At 52.6% G+C, this 26,253-nt stretch overlaps 2 protein-coding genes and 1 long non-coding RNA gene across 6 annotated transcripts; 1 reads left to right on the forward strand and 2 right to left on the reverse strand.

Annotated features, from left to right (window-relative positions):
* The first annotated feature begins 418 nt into the window (after positions 1–418).
* LOC136371496 (uncharacterized) lies at positions 419–3,280 on the forward strand. The gene is made up of 2 exons (XR_010745353.1): positions 419–1,377; positions 1,453–3,280. It is a non-coding gene; the product is annotated as an uncharacterized lncRNA (long non-coding RNA).
* A 2,671-nt stretch (positions 3,281–5,951) lies between these two features.
* Positions 5,952–14,130, reverse strand: LOC136371562 (peptidase inhibitor 16-like). 4 transcript variants are annotated; one of them, XM_066335707.1, is made up of 6 exons: positions 13,408–14,130; positions 10,802–11,020; positions 10,442–10,551; positions 9,562–9,650; positions 7,649–9,166; positions 5,952–7,294 (listed from the first exon to the last, which is right to left on the reverse strand). In XM_066335707.1, exons 1-6 carry the CDS (start codon positions 13,558–13,560, stop codon positions 7,155–7,157), a joined length of 2,229 nt encoding a protein of 742 aa, XP_066191804.1. In that variant the 5' UTR covers positions 13,561–14,130; the 3' UTR covers positions 5,952–7,154. The 4 variants fall into 4 exon arrangements, with proteins under 4 accessions (XP_066191804.1, XP_066191803.1, XP_066191806.1 ...); XM_066335706.1 differs by having other exon boundaries at positions 5,952–7,297; positions 13,408–14,126; XM_066335709.1 differs by lacking the exon at positions 7,649–9,166 and having other exon boundaries at positions 13,408–14,111.
* Positions 14,131–17,852: 3,722 nt separating this feature from the next.
* LOC136371564 (peptidase inhibitor 16-like) lies at positions 17,853–26,161 on the reverse strand. Its single transcript, XM_066335713.1, has 6 exons — positions 25,828–26,161; positions 22,235–22,472; positions 20,800–21,012; positions 20,109–20,218; positions 19,747–19,835; positions 17,853–18,810 (listed from the first exon to the last, which is right to left on the reverse strand). The coding sequence occupies exons 2-6, from the start codon at positions 22,385–22,387 to the stop codon at positions 18,680–18,682; spliced, it is 696 nt and encodes a 231-aa protein (XP_066191810.1). The 5' UTR covers positions 22,388–22,472; positions 25,828–26,161; the 3' UTR covers positions 17,853–18,679.
* Between the last annotated feature and the right edge of the window lie 92 nt (positions 26,162–26,253).

A 26,253-nucleotide genomic window follows, 5' to 3' on the forward strand; every position in this document is an offset into this window, starting at 1 on the left:
TAGCATTTCCCATCAGAGGGCTGTTTGGGATGCACTTGGCACCGGGGATGGGCCGAGCACTTCAGTTCCGCCACACTGAGGGTTTGACATTGTTCATACCCTGTTACTCCAGGAGATGCCTGGGCCAGATGGTCCAGCACAGTGGGTCATTCCCTGTGAAGGACCAGCTTGTCAAAGGAAATTAAGAGAATTACCTGGACTGCGTTGAATGCCAGTGAGAAGACCCTGTGCAGAGCTCTAGGGAAGAGGGCACTTCCCAAAACCTTGCTGCAGAGATACCCCTGTACCTGAGGCCATCCTAAACTCTCACAAGGACTGCAGCTACAGTTCACCAAAGCTTTGGGAATATTTAGGCTGTTGCCTGGTAGCTGTGGAAGCACAAAGCATTAGGCAGCTTTTATCCCTTTGGAGACTTCTGCCTGAGCCCCCTCCACTCTCCGCTCCAGCAGATGCTTGTGGAGGCTGGGGACATCTCCTGCTGAGCTCCCATGGGAAGTTCTCCTTTGGGTCTGTGCTGGGCTGCAGATGCAGCCTGCTTGGCGTGGCTCCCTCGTCGTTAGGGCTGCTTTCATCTCCAAGGGGAATTCTTTCTCCTTGCAAAAGAGCCTCACACGCTTCTTTCAAACTACCAGATTAATACCTCGCCTCTGTATTTGGGTGTACAGAGAGTGAAGAAGCCTCAGAAGGTGAGCCAAGGGCTTGGGGGGAAGCCAGTCTGTCTCAGATCCATGCTAATACTGCTTGGCTGGGCTGGAGCATTAGAGAACAGCACGGCTGCATGTTGCACTCATTTGTTTAGGAAATAAGATCTGCCTTGATGTACTCGATACCATTACATTTGCAGCCTAAAAGCTTCCTTGTACTTAGTTATTTCTAATCTGCTCAATTCCCTGGAGTGCACAGCAGCTAAATTGATGGATTCTCTTATCTGGTCTGGCAGGTTTGTTCTAGATACACTGTGTGTTCAGGAGGTGAGGTCAGCCTGGCTGGGTGTGCTTGGCGCTGCTGCAGCTTCCCGAGAGCTCTGCTATCTCCATGTGTAGCCCCGGGTTCCAAGGGCAGGGCTGCTGCTTTTGTGCACCCTTGGGTGCATGAAGTCTGCAGCCAGTGTGATTGCTGAGCACAAGGTGTAGTCCAAGTGGGCTGAAGGAGGTTTGAAGGAGGGCGAAGAGCTCCAGGACAAGGTTGGATATGGATATGACTCCTCTTGCCTGCCGTCAAAAATTCTGATTTTTCATGCTTTCCTCTTTGCAGGACCCGTGGAGCAGCCAACACCTGGATAAGGCTCGTCCCAGTGCCTGGATACGGCTCATCCCTGGATAAGGATCATCTCAGTGCCTTAGGCTGCCACAGTCCCAAGCTGTCCTTGAGGCTGAGGTAGTAGATTGAATAGTTGTGGAGTCCGGTCCTCCCTCTGAGCTAACTATACAATCTACTGTCTTTCCTAAGGAGACAGTCAAGTCTTCAGGTCTGCTCCTCCACTCCTACACCAGCTCCGTGGGGCAGGTGGTGCAAGTACAGCAAATCCCTGCCCGTGCTCGTGTGTCCTGCTCTCTGGAGGTGAGGTAGTAGGTTGTATAGTTTGGTGGGAGGGATTTGATCCCATTTCAGGTGATAACTATACAGTCTATTGCCTTCCTTAAAGAGCAGCAAAACCACCGGAGGCGCTCCCGAGGCATCGCTGCTTTTGTTGAGGATCCAAAAAAAACCGAATCGTGGCATTGTTAAACAACTCAGTGGGTGTTTCACTTACAGCATCCAGAGTTGCGTTCTTCCAGGAATTGCTTCATGCCTCAGGCACTGCAGCATGGAGCCACCTGCTTCCAGGGAACCCACCTCTCCTTAAGGTGTGAGAGAACCAGGGAAATGAGTTTGCACAGCAGCTCCCAGTGTTCAAGTCTATGAATTTTTTGCAGGAGATGGACTCAAGTTGTAAAGTGTTAAAGTGTGTTGATCTTTTCTGGTCTGTCCTCAGGTCTGGAGGGGCGCAGATACTTTGGTATAAATGGGACAGATCTGAGCTCCGGATTTAATTTTGTTGTGCCCGGTTCTGAAATTTGAGTTCAGAGCCAGACCCAAGGGCAAGCTCAGCCTGTGGATTCAGAGCCCTGGGAGCTGATCAGATTTGGCTGCTTGGCCCCTGCTCAGGAAGTGCATTTTGTTTTGGACAAGTTCCCAGCCTGTCCCATGGAACAGAGTTAAAGGGTGGTTCTTTCTGATCTGATAATCCCTTATCAAATGAACTCGCTCACATGCAAACCCTGTCAGGGAAGTTTAGGGCTCTTGGGTATTTACATAGGCTGAGCCACTGATTCAGACTAAAATCTTGTCCTGAAGTGGAGACAGGTAGGGAGGAGACATGAGCCAAAGGGAGCAGGTTCTGATCCTTCTGGGTTCTCCCAGGCACTGTCACCTGACAGCAGACATGCGAGAAATCCTCACGCTTCAGAGCTCTGGCCCTTGGCAAGGGACAGGGAATTGTTAATTCTTCCCTTTCTTAGGAGCAGATGGGACTCTCCCTCTGCCGTTTTCCAGAGTAAGTAGGATCAAGAGCACGAGTGGAGCTGTAACACGATCAGGGCTGCATCAGGAAGGACATTTCAGGCCATTATCACGACCATCTCACTGCCAGGGAGACGTGAGATCCGAGACACCGGGGAGCGAGGGCAAGCAGAGGACACCTTCTCAGATGAAGTGGGAGGCAGAGAGCAACGAGAAATTGGAGCCCACAAATTTCACACTGAGCAAAAGCACAGGGAGAGCCAGACCTGGCTGCCGGGGCCGTGGGAGTCCCCAGAATGAAGCAGCTCATTTCAGCCCCTCTGCTGGGACAGGGCGTAGCTGCAGCGAGGCTGGGACACAGCTGGTGGGTGGGGATGCTGCAGCTCCAAGCGGCGAAGGAATGCAGCCCTCTCTCCATAAATCTGGCTTTTCAGCAGTCCTGGCGACTTGCTGTGCAAAACTACAGCTCGGGCCTCTGAGCTGCGTTATTATCCTCCAGCTGCTCGCTTAGGGGCAGGGCTGCTGCCCACAGATTGCTTGGAAGGTACCAAAATAGCACCACAAGCATGGGAACAGGGCATCATATCCACTTCATTTGGAGAGGTGTCCCCTGGAAAAGAGCTAATTCCCAGATGGACTCTGTTCAGTCCCCCTCCATGGCATTGATACTAACTCAGAGAATCTCAAACAGGGGAACTGTGTGAGCTGGAAGCCATGAATAAAATATTGCTGGAGATACTCCCTTGTGAAAATAAACTTGGTTTGACTTCTTAAAAAATAGTCTTTTTATTGCCCTGAAGTGAGTGTGACTGGTGAACTGGTACATCTTGAAGGGTGGTCACTGTTCCTGACTGACCAAAACCCTGGGTGTGAAAGGGAAGTCACAGGATGAGGATGTGGGGCAGACTGAGTTGGCCAAGCTGAGACCATCTGTGCTGGCTGTCAGCAGGTGCTTTCCTGACACAAATTTTCAGCACAACTCTTACATGAAGCCCAACATGACCCCTCAGTCAGCTCAAGGGCTGCAGGTTGGGCTTCCCTCTGCCCCTGAATAGTCCTTGCTATAAACATGCTTATGATGTTTATACCAGCAAGAGGAGAACACAGTGACTTCCAGGGTCCAGTAACCAAAGTAAATCCCATCAGGGACTAAAAACCAGCCCAGGTAATGTTTAATTGCTCCAATGTGTCCTGGCACAAAGGAAGGGGCAGCTTTGCCCAGGAGGAGGGTGACCAGCCTGGCTAAGCTTACACCCATGGATATTTGGGACACCCACCTGACTCACTGGCCAGAATCCCACAGCACATGGCAATGGGGGAGCCACATCAGCCCTACCACAATGGCAGGGAGGAATAGGCACCTTCTTTTAGTAAAAAGCAGCCAGGAAGCAAGATCCAGAAGGGTGGGTCCTCCCCAGACCCTCACAGGACTCTGTGGCATGAGAACACTTTCAGCCCAAACACTCAGAGGGAACATGTGGAAGCTGGATGGACCTGCCAGCAGCATAACCCCAAATGCAAGTGTAAACCCCAAATGCAACCCCCAGCAGAGTGTATGAGCTCACCCCAACCTTTGTGACCCACTGCACTCACAGGAGATTCAGGAGCTGAAGCAAAGGAACATTCTCTGGCTCAACCAGCAGCAAACACCTCCCTGTCCCTGCTGGAAACAGGAATGGAGGGAACCAAGCAGGTGAGGTTCAAAAAGAAGCCAGACCTCCTAAAACAGCACCAATGCCAGCACTGAACCCAAGTCAGCCCAGCTGAGGGTTAAGGCCTTCTCCTGCTCCCACCACACAGGGCCATGGGGCTGTAAGAACCTGGCAGAATCTTTGCCAGGGTCACCCCTGTGCCAGGGTCACCCTTTGTGCCAACCCCAGAAATGGAGTGGAAATGCTGCCAAAGCCTCCCTTGAATGTTTGTGTCCTCCCCGTGCACCACACCAAAGCCTGCCCCTTGCCCAAAGGCCCAAACTCAGGATGAAGCCAAAGCCCCCAAATGCCTGTGTGGGCAGGCTCAGCCCCACTGTCCTGGGACCAGGGCAAGAGGAAAGCGGATTTCCTTCTGGGTTGGAGTTTGCTGCTGCAAGGAACTCTATAAATAGGTCCTTGCACAACAGCCTGTCCCCACAAGTCAAAACCTTCAGGAAAACATGACTCAAAGAGTTTTCACAAGGTTCTAGCCCCACACCTGTGATAAAACACTTCAGTCCTGGAATCCTGGAATTATGTTGGCAGCTGTTAACCAGCAGCACCCTGGTGCCTCGATGGCACTCAGCAGGGTGGGGGATTCAGCACTGCAACAAATCAGGGCTTGCCCCTGTGCCCTGATCTTGCTGGGAAGAAAAAGGGTTTTCTGCTCCTTGTAGTGTTTCTAGGGAGCTTTCAGGGAATGCTACAGTGAAATGCTCTCCCAGCTTTGACTCCTCTCCCCTCACCTGAGTGAGGAGCAGCCTCTGGGGCTGTATTTTTGTCATCTGTCCATAAGGCAGGGATGGATTTCTGCCCCGAAGGCAGCTCAGCAGCAGGAGCTCAGCCTGCTGGCAGAGCGTGCAGCAGCCACAGCACCTGGGCACGAGGTTATTTTTAATCTGATCCTTAACTACATGTGAAGCTGGCGGTGAAATAAAGCTCAGAAGTGCGGGCAGGGAGTTGAGCTGCCCAGTTCTCAGCAGTGCCTCTCCCAGTGCCATCTGCTGGTCACTGCCTGGCTGGGCTGGACTGGCCAGTGACCTGAGAACACCCTGCAGGCAGCTGGGTTCCTGCAGGACAGCTGGTGCTGCTGGGCTCCTGCAGCAGGGCTTCGGGAGAAGGGAAATGTGGAGCTGCAGGGGCAGGAGGGTGGGGAAAAGCAAAAGACAAAGTCAGATACCACAATCACTCCAATGCTGGTTCTGCCTCTTGAGGCCCTTTCCCTTCATGCTGCTCCCAGATGGATGTTCTGAAGTGAAATTCTACATAAACATAGAAGCTGGGGATGTACACTGTTTTTTAACTTTTTTTCTGTGCCACAGAGATGAATTTTTGTGTGTTTAGGGTGTAAGAGGCATGTGCTGGGCTTCCTAAAACAGGGAACCAGAAGCGCTCCAGCCATCGTTTTTTATTTCTTTTTTTGCTCTGAGATCTTTTTCTCTTGCTTCCCTTGCCCAAGAATTCCTGGTGGGGACACATTTTTACTTTACACTCAGCTGGATGCTTAAGAAAAATTCCCTACGTCATCCTCAATCCCCATGGCCTCCTGCTGCTTTTACACAGATTTAAAAACATTAAGTTACACCCTTACAAAAAGCAGCACATGGATGCTTTTGGAAAGCCAAAAAACCCCTTCAGGACCTACAGAAGTCATGTTGTTTTTTAGCAATTCTATGTAAGCACATAATTAAGAGCATTTTACAGGTATAATAAGTGGCTCCCAGGTGTCCAGATCCCCCAGAGAGACAGTGAGCAGACTTTCACAACAGGATTTATTCAGTGCATGCTCTGAGGATGCACAGGACAGAGCAGCAGTGGAGGACCTGAATAATGGCCTTCAGGTCATCCTCCACCTCATCAGTAAGAAATGAAAGTTTGCAATGACCAGAGAAGGGGCTGTATCTCCCCGTTATCTTCCTTCCACCTGTCTGCAAAGCTTGTCACATGTTTAACACACCTGACTGGGAATCCTCAGGTGAAGGGAGGACAGACGTGGGGTAACAAAACACCGTGGCCCACACAACACCAGTGGTCCTGCAACAAGGCCAGGAGCCACCAAAAACCTCTGACAATGGCACTTGTTATCTCTGGAGCTCAGGTTGTACCAGTACACCCAGGGACTTGTTCTCCTTGACCACACACACACAAGTTACACATCAAGAGGAATCTGTATCTAAATTCAAATACACTGAAATGATGCAAAGAATGAAGCCATGCAGGGAAAAGTTACACGAAGGAGCTGGTGGCCTCTCTCAGCTCGGAAGGTTTCTCTTCTGTGCCTGCAGCTGGGTGCACGCACACGCGTAAAATAAATCTTTGGCATTGGAGGAGGCAAGGGCTGCAGAGTGGGAGTAGGAGAGGGGAGAACAGCTGGGTAATACTGGCCAGAGCCACACCAGGACCAGGAGGAAACAGAAATCCTCAAAACAGCCACTTTTGTGGACAAGAAGGGAGAGAGGTAAAACTTGTCCAAAATTGAGATGAACACACTGAGAGGGAAAAGAGTATTTCTGCTGGAAATAAACCCCAAAGCCAACCACCACGTCTCAATCTACAAACATCAAAGCCAACCACCACGTCTCACCTAAAAACACCAAAGCCAACCACCATGTCTCATTGTCCCCAAGTCACCCTGCTGTCCCCAGGGTCACGCTGTGGCGAGGCCTGCCGGCCACACAGGCGGGTGAATGGGAGAGCTCAACACTTCCAACCTGGAAATGGAACAGAAACCGGGAAAAAGGAGAAGCGTCCAAGGTCATCAGCATTATGACAAACACCCTCCTGCCCCTCAGGTCTCCTCAGGAAGGGGACAGAGTTCCCCTGGGGCTGCAGCAGAGAAGGCAGCATAAGGAGGGAGCGTGTGAATTGTCCAAGGAGTCTCCTGAGCCTACCAGGGCTGGGGAACAACCAGCGCTGACAGAAGCCTTGGTGAGGGGTGCAGGGACAGCTGAGGAAGAGCCTTCAGAGCAGAAGGCCCACCAGGATGGCACTGGGGAGGAGGAAGAGCGAAAGCCCCAAGCAGGTCCTGGGGGCTCCACCTTTGGGCGGATCCACACTTGTCTGCTCTGAGTTTGTCCCCAGTTCTTCTGTGTCCAGGGCACCTGCTGGAAGAAGAGAGGAAAATGTGGAATTAGAGGGGGAAATCTGGCAGAAGAGAAACTCCCACTCATGCAGGTGTGCCATGACGTGCCCCGAGGCACTGTGAGGTAGCAGAGCTCTGGTCCAGGGAAGCTGTGTGTTAGTGGGAGCAGGCTGTGAATGGGACCATGCTTCAGGGACATCCAACCAACCCCTCAGGGTTAGAGCAAAGAGTGAGGAAAAGGCTTGGTGCCACATACAAGAGGAGGATCCAAAGGACCAGTCTGACACTGCTCCTCCCAAGCCCTCTCCATGCTGCTTGGGGATCCCTGAATGTCTGAGTGTCCATGCCAGGGCTGACTCCACAGTTGCCTTACCTGAGAGGGAGGTCTGGAAATGGGGACTCGGCCCTTTTTTGTCTTTGGAGGATGATGTTAAGCGCAAGAACGTGGGCTCTTCAGGGCTGAGGACCACTGACTTGGAGGGGGTTATGAGCTCAGCTCTATTGAAAGCTAATTTCATCCCTGGAACAGCGTGGCTGAGGGACGGAGATGGACTAGAAAAGGCTGATTTATCTTTCTCATCCTCTTTGATACCTTTCTTTCTTTCTGGGCCTGATCTGGGGCTGAAGGCTGTGCCCATGCTTTCTAATAAAGCTGGATCCTCTGTACCAAAGGAGCTAAGAGGCTCTCCAGTGTCTGCCTCTGGAGACACTTTATAATCTGGGTCTAAGGTGGGCTCAATGGAAAGAGTGAATCCTGTTCCCTCAGTAGGATCAAGTCCTTCTGGTTCTGGGTTTGTGGTTGGGGCAGTTTTCTGTTGTGTCTTTGCTGTTGTGGCAGGTGCTGGCATTGTAGCAGCAGGTGTTTTCTTGGCAGAAGTGGTGGTAGATGTTGGTGTGGTGGGAGTTGTTTTGGCTGTGGCTATAGCAAGTTTTGTCTTAGCTACAGTTGGGGTGGGTTTTGGTGTGGTGGGTGTTGGCTTGGCCATAGTTGTGGCTGGTTTTGGCTTGGCTGTAGGGGTGGTTGTGGTGGGGTTTGGTGTGGTGATAGTGGTGGTTGTGGTCGGTGTTGGTTTGGTGGTGGTTCTTGGCTTAATGGCAGTAGTTGTTAGGGTGGGTTTTGGTGTGGTGGGTGTTGGCTTGGCCCTAGTTGTGGTGGGCTTTGGCTTGGCTGCAGTGCTCGTGGCTGCTGGCATGGTGGGTTTTGGCTTGGCCATGGCTGTGGTGGCTGCTGGTGTTGTGGGTTTTGGCCTGGCTGGGGTTGTTGTTGGGAGCACGGTGGCAGGTTTTGGCTTGGCTGTGCTGAAGGGTACCTGTGCTGGGGGTTTGGGCTTGGCTGTGGTTGGGAGTGCAGTTGTAGGTTTGGGCTTGACTGTGGTAGACACTGGCTTTGTGGGTTCTGGTTTGGCTGTGGTGGACACTGGTGTGGGTTCTGGTTCAGCTGTGGCGTGAACTGGTGCTGTGGGCTCTGGTTTAGCTGTGGGCTCTGGTTTAGCTGTGGGCTCTGGTTTGGCTGTGGGCTCTGGTTTGGCTGTGGGCTCTGGTTTGGCTGTGGGCTCTGGTTTGGCTGTGGGCTCTGGTTTGGCTGTGGGCTCTGGTTTGGCTGTGGTTGTGGGCTCTGGTTTAGCTGTGGGCTCTGGTTTAGCTGAGGGCTCTGGTTTGGCTGTGGGCTCTGGTTTGGCTGTGGGCTCTGGTTTGGCTGTGGGCTCTGGTTTGGCTGAGGGCTCTGGTTTGGCTGTGGGCTCTGGTTTAGCTGAGGGCTCTGGTTTGGCTGTGGGCTCTGGTTTAGCTGAGGGCTCTGGTTTGGCTGTGGGCTCTGGTTTGGCTGTGGCTGGGGTAGATGGCCTTGCCTTTGCTGTCACAGAGGCCGGAGTGGTCTCTTCTACAACGGGTTCTGGTGAGAGATGAAAAGTGCCGTGGGTTAGGGCTGGCTCAGCTGACCTCAATGGGTCCCCTGCACTGAGCAGGATCAGCAGAAACCAATGAGGGGCTGAAACAGCAGCTGACCACTCTCAGGTCACCCTGGACCATTCCCCACGCTGGGGTTCCCAACCTGGAGACATCTCATGTCCCTCACACAGCCTCCTGCCCCACAAGGGGCAAAAAATGCTGCCTAACAGGGTACCAGCCCCTTCTTATCTTGAGGCAGTTGTCCTGTCTCATGGTCCAGCCCTGGAAGTGCAGTTCAAGGGCTTCCTGACAGCTCCAGGAGGGTTCTGAGCTCAGACCCAGCCCAGGGTCTCAGTCCCAACAACCCCCCCAGGGCCACACACGGCTCTGCTCACTCACCACACAGGTTGTCTTCACAGACTGTGCCTGTGGGACACATTTCACATGAAGGTCCTTCCACGTAGGGCTTTTTGCCTTTCATGTTACCCCTGAAAGCAGAAAGTGCCAAGATAAAGAAGGCGTGAGGAAAGGGGAAACTCCCATCCCAGAGAGGGGGCTGATTCAGCTGGGATATCCCAGCCAAGGCAAAACTTGGGATGGACATAGAGAACAAGTCTTGGTCTCCTGCCACGGCCTGTCAGGGCCATTTACTCACCAGCCTGACCCCAAGGCAGCTAACGCCATGGCAGACAACTGCATGGAGCAGATCCCTCACCCCCCTCAGAACAGAGCAGCGGATGGGCATTGGGATAGGGAATTCTGTCTCATTTCTGCTACAGACCCCCAGGAAGGTTTGCAGCCACCAGCCACTCTTGGTGCTGGCAGCAGCTCCAAGCAAGTGGTGCCAAGGCTGGTCCCAGGGCTGGAAAGGGGGTATACCCAGCTCTCCTCCCACGTCCAACCCTTCCTGTGGCTGCAAAAGGGCTTCTCCACCCCAGGCAATGGCTGCTGCCAGTGGGGAAGAGCAAGGCCAAGGGCAGGGAGCTGTTTGTAGCCTCAGGTACTGCCACTTCAGCCTTGAGCAGCTCTTGGGGAAGAAGGTCCCTCCCTGGGTGTGTGTCAGGAGCTGAACCAGCCTTCAGCAGTCACAATCATGGGCCAGGATCTCCAGACAACCCTTCCTTACTCTGGGACCAACCCAAGATAACACAAGCATTATTTAGAACTTCTATTTCTGACCAAGGACAAACCCTGCTGTGACATAAGGACGGAAGCCAGGGCATTTCCAGCACAGAAACCCCACTGAGATGCACCAATCCATGCAGGGCCCGGGACTTACGGGGGATAATAGTTGCAAACAAGCAGGTGCATGTTTTCTGTTTCAATTCCTTCGATCTTCTCACAAAAATGTGCCCCACAGCCGATCTGATGCGTCTTTGACCAGACCACCTAAGGCAAAGAGCAGGTTGGAGGTGAGGGGACTGGGTGAAGGCAACCTGTCCCCTGGCCTTAAAGCCTGCTGACCCCACAGAGTGTGCCCCAGATCCCACATCCCCATATTGCTTTGGCATTCAGGATCCACCACTATCTGTGCCCCACCCCAAGCTGTGAAGAAACACTCAGACTTCAACTCTCTGACTGAGAAAATCTGGCACTCAGCTCTGCTGAGCAGCCACCCCTCCACCCCAGCAGCTGGTACCTGGGTGTAGTGGCCACACATCTGCCCGGGGACACACGTGGATGTTGTCAAGTTGTAGAATTTCTCCTCCCCATTCCAGTCTTCCACGGCGAATTCTAGTTCCAGGGTCGGGGCCATAGCAAAGAGGTTTTCTCCCCGTCGGCCCCTCTCCTTGTTGTGGTCCCAGATGCATTTCTCTGCATAGGATTGAGCAAGGGCCTCCAGCTCCTTGTCCCAGGTCTGAAAGGAGCTCAGTGTCAGCACACAGAGAGGGACACTGGGCTCTCCAACAGGAACAAGGCGCTTACCAAGGACCCCCCTCCACAGTTTCCCCATTCATGACGAAAATTCAAACCCCAACCCAACACAGTCCTCAGGAGAGCGGAGCTCCGTGGTCAACCCCAGCACAAACTAAACCTTGGTTTATGGTTCAAACAGAAGGTCAAGGCACCAGCACGACCCTCACCACCTCTCCTGGAACTCCTCTAACACCATCATGAAGCATCTTCAATTCAGCAATGGAGAAACCATGAAGTTGTGGAGAAAGGGAGGAAACCCACTGTTGGTCACACCAGAGGGCTCTGGGGCCCTCCCTCCTCACCCAGGGTGGGGATAGGAGGGGAATGGGACACATCTCTCCTGGCAGCTGTACAAAGCCTGGGAGCACACATCATCTGTTTGCCTGGAACCGAGACGTGGCCGCCTGGCTGCCAGCCAGGAGACCCCTCTGGAGCAGCAGCAGCTCTGCCACCAGCTGAGCCCCTGGCCACAGGGACGTGCAGGAGGAGAACAGGGAGGAGGAGGAGGAGGAGGAAAAGGTGGAGAGCTTTTCTCTCAGACATGAATATGGGGAATCCTACACTGCAGCTGTTTGGATCATCCTTGATGGAGAGAGCAGCTTGGAAGGCAGCCCTGCAAACAGGGGGTCCTGAGGGGAAACCTTCCTGGACAGAGCCAGGGCTGGATCCAAAGGGTGCCAGACAGGAGGGCATGTCTCTATTGGGGTGTTGAGGGCATGAGGACAGGCCCAAAGGCACTGGAGAGAGGAAACACCTGGATGGGACACAGAATGTTGGTTCACTTCCCACCATGGCCCCAAGCCATGCTGACAGAGATGGCTAGAGACCCAATTTGGGGAGCACACACCCCTCTCCCTCTGGCACAGAGTTGGGCTCCATAAACTGGGGACTCACACCTGCAGATTTGCCTCATTAGTGAAGTGGCTTTAGGCTACACATTCTCCCCCTTCAACGAAATATTTCCAAAGCAACCAGCCCCATGTCCCAAAAGGAAGCACGGAGTGACCTCAGCCAGGCACAGTGCCACGGCAGCAGGTGAACACAGAGGCAAAGACAGCCCAAGCAAAGGTCCCAGGAGGGAGGTGAGGAAAATGTTCTCATGGAAAACCTCTACCGAGGAATCGTCAGGGCTGCTGTGAGCTAAACATTTGCTGGGCTTCAAAATGAAAAAGCCTTTGGCTCCAGGCTGTGAGCAGATCCTGTGTGTTTAAGCAGGAGCAGAAGCTGCAGAGGGAGCATCTCAAAGCACAGAGGCTGCAATCAAAGATTCAGCCAGGAGTAACCTCCATAGGTTTGGAACTGCATTGACTTAAGGACCTGAGAGATAACCTCAGGCTCCTCTAAGACTTTGGCTCCAGAGCCCTGATACTCTGAGTTTGCTGTGCCTGGTGGGATTGATGGGATCATGATGCTGAGGGTTCTGGCTCTGTCTCCTTTGAGTCTGCAGTCACTGGTCAGGCTTGCTCTCCTGAATTTAACCTTTTGCTTCTTCTAATTGTTAAGCTCCCATTTACCAGTCCACAAAGGTTTTACTCATTCTGGACAACTCCCAGGCCAGGCAGGGAGGGGTCCTCCAAGCACAGTGACCCAAAGAGCAATGGACTGCAACTCTCCATGATAAACAATTATCCTTCTCTGTGTGGCTTGCAAAAGGAAGGGAAAAAAAATCACATGTGGTGCAAGATAAAGCTTGATAGCCAAGTTCTAATCAAGTCAAGAGTCTGAACAAGACAAAAAGCAGCACCAGCACAAAGCTTGCTTTTGGTCTTACTACAGGTCCCACTTTGATTTCCCCAAAAAACCCCAGGGAGTCCCTCATCTCCAAGACACCAAGTCATGGCAAGGATTAGGAGCCCAAATAACTGAAAGACATTGACTGACAAGTTGATATTCCCTGCAATAAATAAAAGTACCTTCACCTGCAAAGACAAGTGCAGAGCACTGCATCATGTCCCACACAGCAGGATTCCCCCAGCAGCTCTTGGCAGTCTCCAGGTCATGACACCTGCTCAGGGCAGGGTCTCACCTGCCCCTCCTGCCATCACAGGGCGCTCCAGCAGGCACTCATGTCACTGAGAGCTGCATCACGCTCATGCAACAGCAGCTGGGGACTCACATCACACTTAGGAACTTCCAGAAAATGATCCAAGACAACTCCAAAGGGAAAGGAAACTCTTCTCTTTAGAGGTAGTTTAGGGAACCCCTCCATTGACTGTAACCCTACACAAGAATTGCTCTGCCTCCCCTAAGGAACAATCTGATTCCTCTTTGCACTAAGATTGGACCAGACAAACACCCTGATATTCCTCTGTAAGAAAAGCCACTTACCATCTTCATCATAGCCTTGGCAGGAGGAGAGACCTGGGAGCGATATTTATTATGCTCATCCAAGATGATCTTCTTTTCTTCATCACTCAGGGACCAGCTCAGCTCCAGCACTGAGAGCACCAGGAGAACGGGAGGAAGACCTGAGCTCAGCATCGTGCAGGCAGCTTCTGCTCTCAGCAGCCCACAGCTCTGGCAGTCAGATTTAAAGCACCTCCCAAAAGCCAGGAACACCCAACAGCTTGAAGATTGGGGAGGAAATGTATTTATTAGAGTTTTGGAGCCATGTAGAACACACCCATCTCACATATCGGCCTTGATGGAGAGGCAGCAGTGCCAACGAACGCGCAGGGTCCTCTCCCAGGGACACAGCCTGTGTCTGAATCCTAATCCCTGGATTGGCATTCTTCATCCAAACCTCTGCTGCTCCAAACCTCAGCCGTCCCCTGGGCCCTCTGTTACTGGTCCTCTCTTGTACCTCCTGTCCCATTTCTCCTGTCTGTAACAATAATCCCACAGCAATTGACAAAGCCCTGTTTTTACACGGGTCTTCCCCCGTCCCAGGAATGCAGCTGCCTTAGAAACAAAGGCAGCAAGATGCAATTGCTGGGAGCAGTTTGCAGCACAGCAACTCCCCAGACAGAGTCAGAGCCCACCTCGGCCAGCCCCGTGGCTGTGTTGGGGGGACAGCATTTGGCCCCTGAGGAGCAGCCCCCCAGGCTCCCCAAACCCGCCGGGAACAGGGGCAAGCCGAGGCGTGATGCCTCCTCCCTGAACCATCAGGAGAAGGGGCAGCAGGAGAGGAAGAAGGGGGTACAGAGCTGAAATTGCCCCAAACAGGCGAGCTGGGAGTCTGTGTCTGCCCTCAGGGCTGGCTGCAATAACCAGACCATCAGCTCTGCGGGCCCAGGCTGTGCAGACACCTGGAGGGCTCAACCCCGTGTCCCGCAGCCGCTCTGGCCGAGCCCCCCGCGCTGCTCCAGCCTCGGCTCCCCATCTGCGATTGTGCAACCGGCCGGCCCGGCTCCAGGAGCTCCGCTGGGATCGCAGCCTGTTCGAGAGGATCAGCGGGTGGGCAGCTCTGGAGAGCGGAGCCAAGTTAATCACACGCCGCCGGCTCTGCCTCCCCCCTCCCCTCCCCACTCCCCAGGCAATGCTTTGTCGGTTTTCCTTTGGTTCTGGACCACACGGATCACCTCTCTCACCACAACAGCTCTCCTTCTGCTCCCCAGATCTCTTAGCTCTGTGTATTACCTTGTCCTTCACTGGCTCTGGGGTCAGCCGTACCCTCAATTGTCCAACAATTCCTGCAAGTGAGGTCTGAAGCCAACATCTCACCAGGTCTTCAACTCACATGGTCAGACCAGAGATTCCCACGTACTGCTAAGACAAATCTCTCTCTTGACAGAGACACCTCAATACATTTGCTGTTGTATCTCTGGAGACCTGGAGAAACATCTGGAAAACATCAACACAGGCTCCAGCTCCTGCTGGCCAGCTCACCGTGGCCTGGCTCACAAGGAACAAGGTAGTGCTGAGAATCATAGAGCCATGGAATGGTTTGGGTTGGGAAGAACCTGAGAGCTCCTCTCATTCCAGCTCCTCTAGTGGACGCCTTCCACTAGACCAGTGCAGGTGCTGGTCCCTCCAAATCTGACTGGGAAGGAGGAGATGCAGGGCCAAGCTCCCCATAGCCCCTGGCACTACAGCACCTTGGCTGAACCCTGCAGGAGGTAGTGTGGCAACAAGGATGAAGGAAAATGGGATACACAGAGCTTGTGAGGAAGAGCAAACATCCCTGGAGGAGTCATCACCAGGGCATGTGGCTCATGGGGAAACATGAGTAAGAGCTGATGCCTTTGGCTAGTGCAGAGCAGCTACCAGAGGAGTGCAGGGCCATTTCTCAACTCCCAACCTGCTCCGACGGCTCCTTCTGGAGCCAGTGTCTGAAGCACCAAGATTAGCAGTGCAAGGTCCAAGCCCCACCCTGGAGCTGACACACTCGTGTCCAGCCGGCATTAGGTAAGTGTGTGTGGAATGCAGCTTTCCTTCTGCTCGCTCAAGGAACAGCCCGTCCCCACACCTCAAGGAGCAGCAGCCTCTGCACGGGGACAGGAGCCACACACCAACACCTGACAGGGTCTGCTCCAGCCTGGTGGCTCCAGAGAGGCCCCACTCTGCAGCACAGAGGTGGCCAAACCTGGGCTTCTACTGACTCACGTCCCGAGGGTCTCCAGCGGGGCTGGTCGGTGTCTAATGGAGTAACAGGATCTCTCTTCTCCCAACTCGCCCAGATTTATGAGCTCTGGAGGAGTTTATCATCTTCCACACTACTCATCCATTCTATTATTTAAAAATGCTGGGACACAAGTGTTGACTGGGAATCTCTCTGAGCTGGGCAGAGAAAGACGGGGGTATCGTCCAAACCAGTACAAGTGAGTGCCAAGGAGAGCTGAAGTCAGGGAGGTCATGGTGAGACACCCCATCTGTGACTTATCCAATTGTGTCTGTCACCACAATGCCTCAACAGCTGCAGGAACAGCCCCATTCCCTCCAGTTCTGCCTCAGCAGGTCACTAGGACCACCAGGCTCTCTAGGGAAGTCCCAGCCTCCTGCAGTCTTTCTAAGGATCTGTGAAAATGGAGCTCTAGATGAGGAAAATGACCAGAGCTCACTTGCAGCTCTTTGCCCAAGGTCTCAAAACCTCCTCCTGGTCATCCCAGTTTTGCCATTGTGGCCTCACCTCTGGGTATCCCACTCTGATGATGCAGAAGGTGTGAGCACCACTCTGCTCTGACAGCTGAAGACAGGAGTTGCTCTGGAAGCCGTGCTGCAGACGGGGGCTTGGCAGATTTGGCCAAAATCGATTCCTTATACCCAGGAGCACTGTCCTCCTGTTTTAGTTTTGAAGATGGTTGCAATGGCATGGATGGGCAACACCATTTAGTAAAAAGCAGCCAGGAAGCAAGATCCAGAAGGGTGGGTCCTCCCCAGACCCTCACAGGACTCTGTGGCATGAGAACACTTTCAGCCCAAACACTCTGAGGGAACATGTGGAAGCTGGATGCACCTGCCAGCAGCATAACCCCAAATGCAAATCCCCCAGCAGGGTGTATGAGCTCACCCCAACCTTTGTGACCCACTGCACTCACAGGAGATTCAGGAGCTGGAGCAAAGCAACATTCTCTGGCTCAACCAGCAGCAAACACCTCCCTGTCCCTGCTGGAAACAGGAATGGAGGGAACCAAGCAGGTGAGGTTCAAAAAGAAGCCAGACCTCCTAAAACAGCATCAATGCCAGCACTGAACCCAAGTCAGCCCAGCTGAGGGTTAATGTCTTCTCCTGCTCCCACCACACAGGGCCATGGGGCTGTAAGAACCTGGCAGAATCTTTGCCAGGGTCACCGTGTGCCAGGGTCACCCTTTGTGCCAACCCCAGAAATGGAATGGAAATGCTGCCAAAGCCTCCCTTGAATGTTTGTGTCCTCCCCGTGCACCACACCAAAGCCTGCCCCTTGCCCAAAGGCCCAGATTCAGGATGAAGCCAAAGCCCCCAAATGCCTGTGTGGGCAGGCTCAGCCCCACTGTCCTGGGACCAGGGCAAGAGGAAAGCGGATTTCCTTCTGGGTTGGAGTTTGCTGCTGCAAGGAACTCTATAAATAGGCCCTTGCACAACAGCCTGTCCCCACAAGTCAAAACCTTCAGGAAAACATGACTGAAAGAGTTTTCATAAGGTTCTAGCCCCACACCAGTGATAAAACACTTCAGTCCTGGAATTCTGGAATTATGTTGGCAGCTGTTAACCAGCAGCACCCTGGTGCCTCGATGGCACTCAGCAGGGTGGGGGATCCAGCACTGCAACAAATCAGGGCTTGCCCCTGTGCCCTGATCTTGCTGGGAAGAAAAAGGGTTTTCTGCTCCTTGTAGTGTTTCTAGGGAATTTTCAGGGAATGCTACAGTGAAATGCTCTCCCAGCTCTGACCCCTCTCCCCTCACCTGAGTGAGGAGCAGCCTCTGGGGCTGTATTTTTGTCATCTGTCCATAAGGCAGGGATGGATTTCTGCCCCGAAGGCAGCTCAGCAGCAGGAGCTCAGCCTGCTGGCAGAGAGTGCAGCAGCCACAGCACCTGGGCACGAGGTTATTTTTAATCTGATCCTTAACTACATGTGAAGCTGGCGGTGAAATAAAGCTCAGAAGTGCGGGCAGGGAGTTGAGCCGCCCAGTTCTCAGCAGTGCCTCTCCCAGTGCCATCTGCTGGTCACTGCCTGGCTGGGCTGGACTGGCCAGTGACCTGAGAACACCCTGCAGGCAGCTGGGTTCCTGCAGGACAGCTGGTGCTGCTGGGCAGCAGAGCCACCAGTGACCTCTAATGGCATCACTTGTATCTTCGGAGCTCAGATTGTACCAACATGTGTGGGGATTTGCTCTCCCTGACCACACACACACAAGTTACACATCAAGCAGGATCTGTATTTAAATGCTAATACACTGAAATTATACAAAGAATGATGCCATGCAGGGAAGAGCTACTTAAAGGCCTGGTGGCCTCTCTCAGCTCTGAAGGTTTCTCTTCTGTGTGTGCACACAGGTGCAGGCAAACAACTAACACACATGTAAAATAAATCTGTGGCATTGGAGTAACTGAGGAATGGGACATGCTAGAGAGAGGGAGGAGACAAGGGCTGCAGAGTGTGAGGAGGAGAGGGAAGAACAGCTGGGTAATACTGGCCAGAGCTACACCAGGACCAGGTGGAAACAGAAATCCTCAAAACAGCCACGCTATTTGGACAAGGAAGGAAAGAGAGAAAATATGTCCAAAACTGAAACACATTGGGAGGGAAAAAAGCATTTCTGCTAGACTCATCCTGACAAACATCAAAGTCAACCACCACGTCTCATCTACAAACACCAAAGCCAACCACCACGTCTCATTGTCCCCAAGTCACCCTGCTGTCCCCAGGGTCACACTGTGGCGAGGCCTGCCGGCCACACAGGCGGGTGAATGGGAGAGCTCAACACTTCCAACCTGGAAATGGAACAGAAGCCAGGAAAAAGGAGAAGCGTCCAAGGTCACCAGCATCATGGCAAACACCCTCCTGCCCCTCAGGTCTCCTCAGGAAGGGGACAGAGTTCCCCTGGGGCTGCAGCAGAGAAGGCAGCGTAAGGAGGGAGCGTGTGAATTGTCCAAGGAGTCTCCTGAGCCTACCAGGGCTGGGGAACCACCAGCGCTGACAGAAGCCTTGGTGAGGGGTGCAGGGACAGCTGAGGAAGAGCCTTCAGAGCAGAAGGCCCACCAGGATGGCACTGGGGAGCAGGAAGAGCGAAAGCCCCAAGCAGGTCCTGGGGGCTCCACCTTTGGGCGGATCCACACTTATCTGGTCCAGCCTTGTCTCCAATTTTGCTGGTACTGAGGGAAAAGAAGAAAACATGAAGTTAGAGGAGAAGATCCTCTTTAGTGAAGGAGATAAGAGGCTCTCCAGTGGCTGCCTCTACCTCTGGAGATGAGTCTAACATGGGCTAAAAGGAAAGAGTGATCCCAGTTGCCTTAGCAGGTCTTTCTGCACTGGCTTTGTGCTCATGGCAGTTTTCTGTTGTGACTTAGCTCCTGTGGCACATGCTGGTTTTGCAGCAGCAGATACTGGCTTAGCCAGAGTTGTGATGGGTTCTGGCCTGGCTGGGGTCATCCTTTGGGACCGTGGTGACAGGTTTTGGTTTGGCTCTTGTGATGGGTAAGAGTGTTGCGGGTTTGGGCTTGGCTGTGTTTCGCAGTGTGGCTGTGGGTGGTGGCTTGGCTGTGGTTATGGTGGCCTTTGATGCTGTGGGTTCTGGTTTGGCTCTAGTGTGTACTGGTACTGTGGGTTCTGGTTTGGCTGTGGCTGTGAGTTTCGGCAGGGCTGTTGTGGTGGATGAAAGAGATGCAGAGATTAAAAGTGCCGTAGGTCAGGGCTGGCTCACCTCAGCAGATCCCTGCACTGAGCAGGACCAGCAGAAACCAACAAGGGGCTGAAACAGCAGCTGACCCCTCTCAGGTCATAGTGGACTCTTTCCCACGCTGGGGTTCCCAACCTGGGGACATCTCATGTCCCTCACACAGCCTCCTGCCCCACAAGGGGCAAAAAAACACTGCCTTAACGGGGTTCAAAGGCTCTTGTCCAATCCTCCTCATATTGAGGCAGTTGACCTCTGTTAGGAGCAGGAATTGCTCCTCATGTCTCATGGTCCAGCCGTGGAAGTGCAGTTCAAGGGCTTCCTGACAACTCCAGGAGGGTTCCGAGCTCAGACCCAGCCCAGGGTCTCAGTCCCAACAACCCCTCCAGGGCCATACACGGCTCTGCTCACTCACCACACAGGTTGTCTTCACAGACTGTGCCTGTGGGACACTTTTCACACGAGGGTCCTTCCATGTAGGGCAGTTTGTCTTTTCTATTACCCCTGAAAGCAGAAAATGCCAAGATAAAGAAGGCGTGAGGAAAGGGGAAACTCCCATCCCAGAGAGGGGCTGATTCAGCTGGGATATCCCAGCCAAGGCAAAACTTGGGATGGACATAGAGAACAAGTCTTGGTCTCCTGCCACGGCCTGTCAGGGCCATTTACTCACCAGCCTGACCCCAAGGCAGCTAAAGCCATGGCAGACAACTGCATGGAGCAGATCCCTCACCCCCCTCAGAACAGAGCAGGGGATGGGCACTGGGGCCTGGAACTTACGGGGGATAATATTTGCAAACAAGCAGCTGTAGATTCTCTATTTCAATTCCATCGACCTTCTTACAAAAACTGTGTTCACAGCCAACGCGAGTTGTTTCTGCCCACACCACCTAAGGCAAAGACCAGGGTTGAAGGGGAGGGGATTGGGTGAAGGCAGTCTCTCTCCTGGCCTTAAGGGCTGCTCCAACATCTTCCTCATCTCCCAGCATGTGCTCCAGATCCCACATCCCCATGTTGCTTTGGCATACAGGATCCTCCCCCTTGCCCCTGTCTGAACCACTTTCCCAAGGTCATATATTCCAGTGCCACACATTTCCTACCATACAGTCTACCCAGGCAGAGCATCACCACCTCTGCTTTGGTGTTGGAACCATCCATCCATCCATTTACCACCACCATCTCTTCTCCTCCTTGCTCCCACCCAAGCTGTGAAGAAATACTCAGACCTCATCCTTCTAACCCAAGACAAGGTGGCACTGAGCTCTGCTGAGCAGCCAAAAAAGGGGCTGTAGAGCTTGTCTCAAAAAAAGGTCTTCTCCAAAAGGCTGCTCACGGCTGATACCATGCCCAGGTCCGCCTCTATCATTGTGAACCCCACCTGGTTCTCTGTCCTTTTGCAAAGATTTTGAGAGGAGCTGGAGTGCTGGTACAGCTCCTGTCCCAACAGCCCCTCCACGCCAGCAGTTGGTACCTGGGTGTAGTTGTCACACATCTGCCCGGGGACACACGTGGATGTTGTCAAGTTGTAGAATTTGCTCTCCTTGTTCCATTCTTCAATGGCCGATTTTACGTCCAGAGTTGAAGCTGTAGCAAAGAGGTTTGCCCTGCCGAGGCCCCCGTTCTGGCCCCAGATGCAATTCTTTGCATGGTTTTGAGCACCAACCTCCAGGTCCATGTCCCAGCTCTGAAAAGAGCTCAGTGTCAGCACACAGAGAGGGACACTGGGCTCTCCAACAGGAACAAGGCACTTACCAAGGACCCCTGTGCTGCCTGGCCACAGTCTCCCCATTCATGAGGAAAATTCAAACCCCTACCCAACACAGTCCTCAAGAGAGAGGAGCTCCATGGTCAGTCCTGGAACAAGCCTTGGCTTATGGGTCAAACAGGAGAAGGTCAGGGCACCAGCACGACCCTCACAACCACTCCTGAAGCTCATCTAACACCACCATGGACCATCCTCAACTCAGTGTGGAGAAACCATCAGAGTGCTGAGGGTTCTGCCTCTGTACCCTTTGAGTCTGCAGCCACTGGTTAGGCCTCCTCTCCCTGAATTTAACTTTTGGCTTTGGTTGTTAAGCTCCCATTTATCAGCCCACAAAGGCTTTACTCAGCCTAGGCAACTTTGGTGAGGTGTTGTCCAAGCACACTGTGATGCAAGGAGGAAAGGGCTCCAACTTTCCAGGATAAACAGTTGTCATTCTCCTCCTTCCCATGATTCGTAAACAGTGAGGAAAAATCACATGTGGTGCAAGATAAAACTTGATAGCCAATTTCTAATCAAATCAAGAGTCTGAACAAGACAAAAAGTACCAGCAGTTCTAGAGCTCAGTTTTGCTCCCACTGCAGCCACATGTGATGTGGGACCTGACTCAATTTCCTCAAGCAAAACAGGGGATCCTTCACATCCAAGGCAGCCTTGCACAAGGCACAGGGAGGAGTAGGAGCATGATGGGCCCAAATAACTGACAGACTTGACTGACATGTTTGAAGTTGATGCAAGTGCAGAGCACTGCATCATGTCCCACACAGCAGGATTCCCCCAGCAGCTCTTGGCAGTCTCCAGGTCATGGCACCTGCTCAGGGCAGGGTCTCACCTGCCCCTCCTGCCATCACAGGGAGCTCCAGCAGGCACTCATGTCACTGAGAGCTGCATCACGCTCATGCAACAGCAGCTGGGGACTCACATCACACTTAGGAACTTCCAGAAAATGATCTAAGACAACTCCAAAGGGAAAGGAAACTCTTCTCTTTAGAGGTAGTTTAGGGAACTCCTCCATTGACACCTACTTGTAACCCTACACAAGAATTGCTCTGCCTTCTCTAAGGAACAATCTGATTCCTCTTTGCACTAAGATCGAGCCTTGGACGAAAGACCCTGATATTCCTCTGTAAGAAAAGCCACTTACCATCTTCATCATAGCCTTGGCAGGAGGAGAGACCTGGGAGCGATATTTATTATGCTCATCCAAGATGATCTTCTTTTCTTCATCACTCAGGGACCAGCTCAGCTCCAGCACTGAGAGCACCAGGAGAACGGGAGGAAGACCTGAGCTCAGCATCGTGCAGGCAGCTTCTGCTCTCAGCAGCCCACAGCTCTGGCAGTCAGATTTAAAGCACCTCCCAAGAGCCAGGAACACCCAACAGCTTGAAGATTGGGGAGGAAATGTATTTATTAGAGTTTTGGAGCCACGTGGGACACACCCGTGTCACATATCGGCCTTGATGGAGAGGCTGCACTGGGGCTGGTGCCAACAAACATGCATGGTCACTCCCCATGCCTGAATCCTAATCCCTGGATTGGCATTCTTCATCCAAACCTCTGCTGCTCCAAACCTCAACCATCCATCCCCTGAGCCCTCAATTATGGGTCCCCTCTTCTACTTCCTGTGCCTTTTCTCAAAATCACAGAATCCCAGAATAGTTGGGTTTGGAAGGACCCTCAAAATCATCTAGTCCAACCCCTCTGCAAGATCACCTGGAATAGGTGACACAGGAACACATCCTGGTGGGTTTGGGATGTCTCCAGAGTGAGAGACTCCGTAACTCCCTGGGCACCTGTTCCAGTGCTCTGCCACCCTCCATGGAATGAAGCTTTTTTTCTTGTCTTGAGGTGGAACTTCTTGTGTTTTGTATTTATGGCTGTTGCTCCTTGTCCTGTTGCTGGGCACCACTAAAAAGAGTCTGATACCATCTTCTGAGACCTCCTGGATATATTTATATGGATTGATGAGATCTGCTCTCAGTCTTCTCCAGACTAACCAGGCCAAACTCCAGCAGTCTCTTCTCATCCAAGGGATGCTCCAGCCCCTTAATCTTTATGGCCTCCAGTAACTCCTGTCTTTCTTGAACTTGGAGACCAGGACTGAATACAGATGTGGCCTCCCCATGGCAGAGCAGAGAGTAAGGATCACCTCCCTGACCTGCTGACCACACTCTTCCCAATGCCCCCCAGAATCCTGTTGTCCCTCCTGACTCCAGGGCACACTGCTGGCTCATGGTCAACTCATAGACCTCTGCAGGTCCTTCTCTGCAGAGCTGCCCTCCAGCAGGTCACCCCTAGCCTGTGCTGGTACCTGGGGTTATCCCTCCCCAGGTGCAGGACCCGTATTTGCCCCCATCGAAGCTCCTTAGGTTTCTCTCCATCCAACTCTGCAGCCTGTCCAGGTCCCTCTGAATGGCAGTCCAGCCTTCAGGTGGATCAGCCACCCCCCCAGTTGTGTGTCATCACCAAACCTGCTCAGGGTCCATTCTACCCTTCATCCAGGCTGTTGACAAACAAGTTGGGTAAGACTGATCCAACAAGACCAGTACTGACCCCTGGGGAACGCCACTGATTACAGGCCTGCAGCTGGATTCTGCTCTGCTCATGAGCCTGAGCTCAGCCCTTGAGCCAGTTCTTGATCCACCTCACTGTCCATTCATCCAATTCACATTTCCTGAGCTTATCCATGGGGATGTTACGGGACACTGTCAAAAACCTTGCTGAAGTCAAGGCAGACACCACCCACTGCTCTCCTCTTATCAATCCATCCTGCCTGCCACCATAGAAGGCATCAGATTGGTCAAAGAGGATTTCTTCTCAGTGAATCCATGCTGACCACTCTCAATAACCTTCTTTACTTTCAGGTGCTTGGTGATATTCAGAATGAGCTGTTTCATCACCTTTCCAGGGATGAAGGAGAGGCTGACTGGCTGGGAGTTTCCCAGATCCTCCTTCTTGCCCCTTCTGAAGACAAGAGTTAACAATGAGAAAAAAACTTTTTTCCAGAAAAAAACTGGAGTTTTCTCCAGTCATTGGGCACTTCTCTTGCTCTCCAGGGTTTTTTAGAGATGATGGAGAGCTGCTAAGCAACAACCTCTGCTGCCTCCCTCAGCACCTGTGGGTACATCTCATCATGGATTTATGGGTATTAAGTCTGCCTGGCTGATCTCTCTCAACTTTCTGTGGCCAAGGGGAAGTTTTCCTTTCTTCATCCTCCATCTCTTCTAGCGTCTGGGATTCCTGAGGGCTGCTCTCAGCCGTAAAGACTGAGGCAAAGAAGATGTTGAGTAATTTCATCTTCTCTGTGTCTTCCGTGCCCAGGACAACCCCTGGACTCAGCAGCAGCCCTGCATTTTCCCTAATACTCCTTTTGCTGCTGGAGAAGCCCTTCTTGTTCTTGAGACCCCTTGCCAGACTCGATTCCAAGTGGACTGTGGCCTTCCTTGTTGCATCCCTGCATCCCCCAAAGATGTTCCTAAAGATCTCTCACGTGCCTGCCCCTTTTTTCTACATCCCATAAATTTCTTTCTTCCATTTGAGAATTGCTAAAACCTCCCTGCTCTTCTATGCAGGTCTCCTGCCCCGTTTGCTTCATTTCTGGATCATGGGGATGGTCTTGAGTTTGGATTCTTGAATATTGACCAGGTTTTTTGGGCCTCCTTCCCTTCTAGAGTGCTATTCCATGGGATTTCTCCAATTAGGTCTTTGGAAAGGTTGAATTGGCTCTCTGGAAAATCAGGGTTCTAGCCCTGCTACTGTTTTGCTTCCCCACGCAGGATCCTGAGTTTTACCATAACATTTATCCACTACAGGCAAGGCTTTCCCCAACCTTCCCATCTTCAACCAGTCCCTCCTGGTTTGGTAGTACAAGGTCCAGAAACACACCTCTCCTCCTTGGCTCCTCCACCACTTGTATCAAAAAGTTATTTTCAATGATTTGCAGGAACTTCCTGGACTTCCAGCATGTGCCAAGCTATGTTGTCTCTCCAACACATACCAGGATGATTGAAGTTCCCCAGGAGAATCAGGACCTGTGACCATGAGGCCACTTCTAGCTGCCCATAGAAAACCTCATCAACTTCCCCCTCCTCACAGGTGCCCTGTAGTAAATATCCACCAAAGTGTCACCCACAATCTGTAACAATAATAGCACAGCAATTGACAAAGCCCTGTTTTCACAGAGGTCCTCCTCTATCCCTGGAATGCAGCTGCCTTAGAAACAAAGGCAGCAAGATGCAATTGCTGGGAGCAGTTTGCAGCACAGCAACTCCCCAGACAGAGTCAGAGCCCACCTCGGCCAGCCCCGTGGCTGTGTTGGGGGACAGCATTTGGCCCCTGAGGAGCAGCCCCCCAGGCTCCCCAAACCCGCCGGGAACAGGGGCAAGCCGAGGCGTGATGCCTCCTCCCTGAACCATCAGGAGAAGGGGCAGCAGGAGAGGAAGAACGGGGTACAGAGCTGAAATTGCCCCAAACAGGGAAGTTGGGAGTCTGTGTCTGCCCTCAGGGCTGGCTGGAACAACCAGACCATCAGCTCTGCATTGACAGGGTATGTGGAATGCAGTTTCCTTCTGCTCACTCAAGGAACAGCCCGTCCCCACACCTCAAGGAGCAGCAGCCTCTGCACGGGGACAGGAGCCACACACCAACACCTGACAGGGTCTGCTCCAGCCTGGTGGCTCCAGAGAGGTCCCACTCTGCAGCACAGAGGTGACCAAGCCTGGCCTTCTACTGACTCACGTCTTGAGGATCTCCAGTGGGGCTGGTCGGTGTTTAACAAGGCTCCTGCACTGGTGTGGGAGTAACTGGATCTCTCTCTTCTCCCTACTCGCCCGGATTTATGAGCTCTGGAGGAGTTTATCGTCTTCCACGCCTCAAAGTTTGGCTAAAATCAACTGAATTGTGAAGGAAACATGGAGATTGTTACTGGAAAGAAAAGAAAGGAGGGACAGGCAGAGCTGTTGCACCAACTTTGTTTAGAGAACCAGGCTAAAACCCACAGAACACATCCCAAACTGCTCCTTTTTCATGGAGTGTTTCTTATGACATTTTTCTAACAAAAGTGTTCTGCCTTTTCATTTAAAATTACACTTCCCTTAGAAAAAGTGCCCTAGAAAAGGTTAAATAACCCCTCAATAGCTGACATGCAATATGAAAATAAAAATC

The sequence above is a fragment of the Sylvia atricapilla genome, chromosome 25, assembly GCF_009819655.1.
Source record: "Sylvia atricapilla isolate bSylAtr1 chromosome 25, bSylAtr1.pri, whole genome shotgun sequence".
Taxonomy (NCBI): Eukaryota; Metazoa; Chordata; class Aves; order Passeriformes; family Sylviidae; genus Sylvia; species Sylvia atricapilla.

Bases quoted from the DNA above. Each gene is read 5' to 3' on its own strand.
- LOC136371562 (XM_066335706.1), bottom strand. From the start codon at position 13,560: ATGCTGAGCTCAGGTCTTCCTCCCGTTCTCCTGGTGCTCTCAGTGCTG. The intron at 11,021-13,407 runs GTAAGTGGCTTT...AGCTCCTTTCAG, and splicing joins CCAAGGCTATGATGAAGATG to ACCTGGGACAAGGAGCTGGA. The intron at 10,552-10,801 runs GTACCAGCTGCT...TCTTTGCCTTAG, and splicing joins TGTGTGGCCACTACACCCAG to GTGGTCTGGTCAAAGACGCA.
- LOC136371564 (XM_066335713.1), bottom strand. From the start codon at position 22,387: ATGCTGAGCTCAGGTCTTCCTCCCGTTCTCCTGGTGCTCTCAGTGCTG. The intron at 20,219-20,799 runs GTACCAACTGCT...TCTTTGCCTTAG, and splicing joins TGTGTGACAACTACACCCAG to GTGGTGTGGGCAGAAACAAC. The intron at 19,836-20,108 runs GTAAGTTCCAGG...TTCTGCTTTCAG, and splicing joins GTTTGCAAATATTATCCCCC to GGGTAATAGAAAAGACAAAC.